This window comes from Otolemur garnettii, unplaced genomic scaffold, assembly GCF_000181295.1.
Source record: "Otolemur garnettii isolate 467f Iridium unplaced genomic scaffold, OtoGar3 scaffold00244, whole genome shotgun sequence".
Lineage (NCBI taxonomy): Eukaryota > Metazoa > Chordata > Mammalia > Primates > Galagidae > Otolemur > Otolemur garnettii.
The window spans coordinates 1,415,485-1,421,357 of record NW_003852639.1 but is presented as its reverse complement, the minus strand read 5'-3'; the positions used below and the strand labels follow the sequence as shown (position 1 = coordinate 1,421,357).

The window sequence follows — 5,873 nt, the reverse complement described above, 5'->3', positions numbered from 1 at the left end:
GACTACAGGCACCTGCCACAACACCCGGCTATTTTTTGTTGTAGTTTGGCCAGGACCAGGTTTGAACCTACCACCCTTGGTATATGGGGCCAGCACGCTACTTAGTAAGCCACAGGTGCCGCCCAGTTTTTCACTTTTAGTAGAAACAGGGTCTCACTCTTGCTCAGGCTGGTCTCGAACTCCTGAGCTCCAGCGATCTGCCCAGCTTGGCCTCCCAAAGTGCTAGGATTACAGGAATGAGCCACTTTGCCCAGCTTCAAAATCTTAATAGTGCCAAAGTTGAGAATCTTAGCCTACATATAGCACTGTGAGTGACACTATAATCTGTGTGAACTTCTATCATTCTGGTCTATGTTACCAAGTAACTATTTTTATGTGACTGAGAGAATAGCCCTGTGTCTGTGTGGGACCCCACCGTCTGTGTAATTTGGCTTCCACTAGACTCTGCTGCTGACTTTTCTGTACCATTCTCATTCTTAGGCTATCTCCTGAACCCCTTGTCCCTTCTGCCCACAGCTCCAGTTCCCCCTGCAAGAGTTCATCCTGGCCATGGGCTTTTTCCTGGTCCTGGTGATGGAGCAGATCACACTGGCTTACAAGGAACAGTCAGGGCCACCACCTCTGGAGGAGACAAGGGCTCTACTGGGAACAGTGAATGGTGGGCCACAGCACTGGCATGATGGGTCAAGGGTCCCACAGGCAGCAGGAGCCCCAGCAGTGCCTTCAGCCCTGCGTGCCTGTGTGCTGGTCCTTTCCCTGGCCCTGCACTCGGTGTTCGAGGGGCTGGCAGTAGGGTTGCAGCGGGACCGGGCTCGGGCTATGGAGCTCTGCCTGGCTTTGCTGCTCCACAAAGGCGTCTTGGCTGTCAGCTTATCACTGCGGCTGCTGCAAAGCCACCTGCGGACACAGGTGGTGGCTGGCTGTGGGATCCTCTTCTCATGCATGACACCCCTAGGCATCGGGCTAGGGGCAGCCCTAGCAGAGTCAGCTGGGCCTCTGCACCAGCTAGCACAGTCTGTGCTAGAGGGCATGGCGGCTGGCACCTTCCTCTATATCACCTTCCTGGAGATCCTACCCCAGGAGCTGGCTACTTCTGAGCAGAGGATCCTCAAGGTCATTCTGCTTCTAGCAGGCTTTGCCCTGCTCACTGGTCTGCTCTTCATCCAAATATAGGGGGCTTCAAGAGAGGGGCAGGGGAGAGTCATTGTCAGGTACCTTATTCTCCCTCCTTTTCCCACAGTGTGTGGAAATAAGAAGGAATAGGGAGGGAAAGTACTGAGGACCCAAATGTTCTCTGGGAGATAGAGATGGAGCCTTTAGGACTAATGAGAGGGAAGTAGGCAGACAAGAGGCTGGCCTCAGGCCCAAGGAACAAGAGATGGTCACATCCCTAGAGACATGATCACAGGGCAGGAGGATTGGGGAAGACATCTGAGTGCTAGAATCAGAGGATGGACACTACATATAAGGACAGACTGACACTGGGGGGCAGGGGTGGAGGTGGGTACCCAGCTGCTATGGGGTATAGGTATGGTGAGGTACAAGTCCAGAGTCAGCATCCTGTTGGTTCTAACCCATTTCAGCACTCTGCCACTTGGACTGGACCCCTGTTGATTTTTTTGGCTTCTACTCTCGTATCTATCTTTCACTTCCCTTTTCCCAGGGAACTATTGCCAAATGGTCTCTCCCTGCCAGTTTTGGTATCTTCTCTGGCCTCTCTAGTCCCTCTCACTCTTTTAAAGTGCCAAACAAATCCCCTCCTTTCTTAAAGCACAGTGAGGTGGCAGTGAGCCCTGCCCAGCACCTCAGTAGAGAGGGGTTGCTTGTTCTTTTTCGGTACCAGATCCTGGGATGTGACAAATGTTTTCTGGCCTGGGGTGAGGGAAGGATTGGAGAGCTGCAGTGACCTATAGCTGCTACACTCTTAAGAAAACAGGACTTGGATGTGGTGCTCCATGCTTATATGACAAACACTGAGCTGCCAAAACTTTGTTTTTATACCTGAGAAGCCCAAGGAAAATGTCCACCCTCAGGATTACTTTTGGGGAGGGAGGGCTGTGCCTAGGGCCATATTCTCTAGAATCTATTTTACTAACTGACCATGTTTTGGGACATGCTACCCAAATAAAAGATGTTTCTCTACATCTGTATAGTATTGGATTCATTTGTCTTGGGAGGGGTGGGCATGTGGCCAACCTGAGAGGGTGAGTCCGAGATGTTTACAGCTGTTTTCGATCCTAGGTTTCATTGTTCTCACTTGGCCCCTTCCCTGAAGATGAACAAAGTTTTCCTCCTTTTGTCTCTTCCTTCTTCCCTCTTCGACTCCACCCCTTCTTCCTTGCCTCTCCCTTCTCTCCTACCCTTTCCTCTCCTTAATCCCTTTCCCCTCCCCGTTGGTAGGCTCGGAATTAATTCAGAACTACTTTTCCCAGCTTGCCGCTCGCAGGGAGTAGCCAAGAGGCTAAGACCAATCCCCCAAAGCCCAGAGTCCACAAGGCTGCTGGGAAGTGGAGTCCATTTCCTCTCAGTGCTGCGTGCCCAGGGGCGTGAAGGAGTCCCGTAAACAAACTACAGCTCCCGGCAGCCCCGGCGCGCAGCAGGTCAGGGCTAGGCTGCGCCGGGTTCGTGGTGGGGCTGAGGCGGCGGGGGCGGGGGCGGCGGCGGGGGGGGCTACGGCTGGAGGAGCCGGGCCGGAGCCCGCCGCGGAAGCCGTGGCTTGTACTGCGAGGGTGGCGGGGAGGGGCGGGGGAGGAAGATGGCGACGTCGGGGGCGAACGGGCCTGGCTCGGCCACAACTTCAGCTTCCAATCCGCGCAAATTTAGTGAGAAGATCGCGCTGCAGAAGCAGCGTCAGGCCGAGGAGACGGCGGCCTTCGAGGAGGTGATGATGGACATCGGCTCCACCCGGGTGAGGGGCCTCGCCGGGGAGCGGGAACGGAGCTCAGCGGTTACGGAGCGGAGAGGCGGGGCGGGGGCGGGGGCAGGAGCCGCTGCGCTGGAGGCGGATCCCGGCCGGGGCCTGAGCCGTGGGCGCCGCCGTCTGGGCGGCCCGGTTGAGGGCCGAAAAGCAGGAAGACAAATTTTGCTGGGGAAGATGGAAAAACTAGGGAGGTTGGGAGTGTGAAAGTGACTGGGGCCGAGTATGTGAGGCAGGAATGGGCGGAGAGGGGGCATGGCCCGCTGGAGTCTGTCGCAGGTAGGAGGCGGGTAGTTGTGCATCCCTGACTGAGGCCGTTGGGAGACCTACCGAAGCATCCCCTCTATTGGCTTATGAGTTGCGGGGGATGGTCTGCTCGTGTCTGCTCTGGTTCCGCTGAGTGTGTGGTCTCTTCCGAGCTGGGGCCTCTGCCCTGTTGTGCTATATCGGCGCTTTGGTACCTCTAGGAAAGGGCCCCTTGAGTGGTTTGAACAAGCAGTGCTGGTTATAGTAGGGCAGGAAGTCCCCTTTCGCGTCCCGTCCCTTTGCTTCCTTTTTCAAATACTTCTTGCGGTTTCCTGATGTGAATGAAGGTGAGGTCCACTGCTTGGTGTTTTGCCCTGGCCGCCTTGGAGGAGAGGTAGGTGTTTGAATCTCAAAGCTGAGTAACTGTTTGGCACTAAGTTGTGTGGAACTCAGCGGTTTGCTGAGCTTTCTAAGGAGGTGATTGCTTTCCAGGTCAGTGTATAGGGTGCCTTTTAGGTTCTTCTACGTATAGGGAATATTGATTCTTAGGAAGTTCCTGAAAACTTTCAGACTCCTAACAGGCTTCTGAAGCCTCTCTGGTCTTGGCTTCTTGCTTCCCAGGCCTGGATGTCAGTAAGAGCGAGGAGTGGAAGTTCATCCACCTGGTGTGCAGTGCTAATTTGGGGACACTTTATTCTCAAACTGCAGATGAGGGTACTGCAGTGATCCCTATGGCAAAGAGAAAGAAATAATTTAAGGGGAGATGGTGGAACATAAATACCACATCTCAACACTCTTTGTCCTGGTCTGATTATGATTGAATCAGTCCATGACTGACTCTGGCTGATTGTATTTTGTGTGTATCTCCCTTGACTCTGTTAGTCATCTTGTGTATTTTCCCTTTTGAGTCTCTAGGGACCATGTGCCCCAGTTTGTGGGAATCAGAACACAGAACGTTAGGTGGGGAGGCAAATGGGAGGGCAACATGTGCTCTCTCACATGCTGGCCTGCAATAGCCTGCTCTAAGCACCACAGAGTTATGGTCTAACTACTGACTTGACTGTTGCCTTTTAGGAGCTTTTGGTAATGCTGGGGATGGAGATAAGATGAGAAAGAGGCTGATCTCCAGCTAACAGATTGAGACCTTGCTCTCTTGATTGTGATTCCAGCAGAGGCATGGCTGATGTTGGGGCTTTTAGTACAAACAAAGTCTGTGGGAAGCTCAAAGCTGGGGCATCTATCTGTGTAGTACCTTTGTCTATCAAAAGGTCCCTCCACATTGCTTCTGCTAGTGAATTTCTCTGCTACACAAAAAAGTCTAGTGGGAGTACATGGCCAAGGTGTGGGGACCCAAGAGTCTAGAGCTAGACTTGGGCTCAGCCTGTTGAATGCCTGGTGGGAGGGTTCATTAGAGGCAGGTATGAACTGTGGGCCTGTAACACTTAGACTAAGTTGAAATATATGTTAATAGGGATTGTCTTTTCTTTTCTTTTTTTTTTTGAGACAGAATCTCACTATGTCACCCTCGGTAGAGTGCTCTGGCATCATAGCTCACAGCAGCCTCAAACTCTTGAGCTTAAGTGATTCTCTTGCCTCAGCTCCCCAAGTAGCTGGGACTACAGGGGACCACCACAACACCCAGCTACTTTTTTGTTGCAATTGTCATTGTTGTTTAGCTGGCTTGGGCCAGGTTCGAACCTGCCACCCACAGTATATGTGGCTGGCGCTATAACCACTGTGCTATGAGGGCCAAGCTGTTAATAGAGATTTTTAAGTGGCCCAGAGGTCAGCATAGTGCCCCCTGAGCTCCTTGAAAGAGAAATTCAGTTCTGATGTCAGCTTATGTACAACAGTATGACCCTTGGAGCTCTTAGAACTTACCCCTCTTGGTGGCACCTGTACCTCAGTGGGTAGGCCACCTGCCACATACACCCCAGTTGATGGTTTTGAACCCAGCCTGGACCAGCTAAAACAACAATGACAACTGCAACAATAACAACAACAACAAAAAATAGCCGGGCATTGTGGCAGGCACCTGTGGTCTCATCTACTTAGGAGTCTGGGGCAAGAGAATAGCTTAAACCCAAGAGTTGGAGGTTGCTGTGAGCTGTGATGACACAGCACTCTACCCAGGGCAACAATTTGAGACTATGTCTCAAAAAAAAAAAAAGAACTTACCCCTCTTTAGCCACCCTCCTCCTAATGGCCTTGCCTGGGGTCTGTATTTTTATTTTTATTTTTTATTTTTATTTTTTTTTGCAGTTTTTGGCTGGGGCTGGGTTTGAACCCGCCACCTCCAGCATATGGGGCTGGCAACCCTACTCCTTTGAGCCACAGGCACTGCTCTGGCGTCTGGCTTTTTGGCTGATGTCAGTGGCTGAGCCTTGGAAGTAGATGTTCACCTCTCACAGAGAGACATGAGATCTGTAGACAGACCAAACCCTATGCCAGCCTGAGGGTTGTGAGTACCCCATGCCAGCCTGAGTACTTCTATGCCAGATATACTTCTTCAAAGTGGGGATGATGCTAGAAAGATGGCTCTGGCCCAAGTCAGAGTAGATCCTACCTCCTTTCTCTAGACTTGGATTCAGTGAAAGAATACCCCTTAGTTTTGGACAACTTTTCTTTTTTTTGAGACAGAGTCTTACTACGTTGCCCTGGGTACTCATCACAGCTCACAGCAACTTCAAACTTTTTTTTTTTTTTTTTT

At 51.8% G+C, this 5,873-nt stretch overlaps 2 protein-coding genes across 5 annotated transcripts in view; both read left to right on the top strand.

The window, feature by feature from the left end:
- Window positions 1-2,150, top strand: part of SLC39A1 (solute carrier family 39 member 1) — a 5,961-nt gene extending 3,811 nt beyond the window's left edge. Inside the window, exon 4 of the mRNA XM_003802270.3 lies at window positions 517-2,150. Within this exon, the coding sequence (XP_003802318.2) occupies window positions 517-1,173 (657 nt within the window). The 3' untranslated portion in view covers window positions 1,174-2,150. The remainder of the gene's footprint in view (window positions 1-516) is intronic.
- Window positions 2,151-2,588: 438 nt separating this feature from the next.
- Window positions 2,589-5,873, top strand: part of CRTC2 (CREB regulated transcription coactivator 2) — a 13,735-nt gene continuing 10,450 nt past the window's right edge. For 3 of the 4 annotated variants that reach the window (XM_023508320.1, XM_023508318.1, XM_003802269.2), the window contains exon 1: window positions 2,589-2,908. In XM_023508320.1, coding sequence (XP_023364088.1) covers window positions 2,756-2,908 — 153 coding nt within the window. In that variant the 5' untranslated portion in view covers window positions 2,589-2,755. Of the gene's footprint in view, window positions 2,909-3,013; window positions 3,197-5,873 lie in introns of those variants that run through there. The other variant, XM_023508319.1, reaches the window with a different exon arrangement.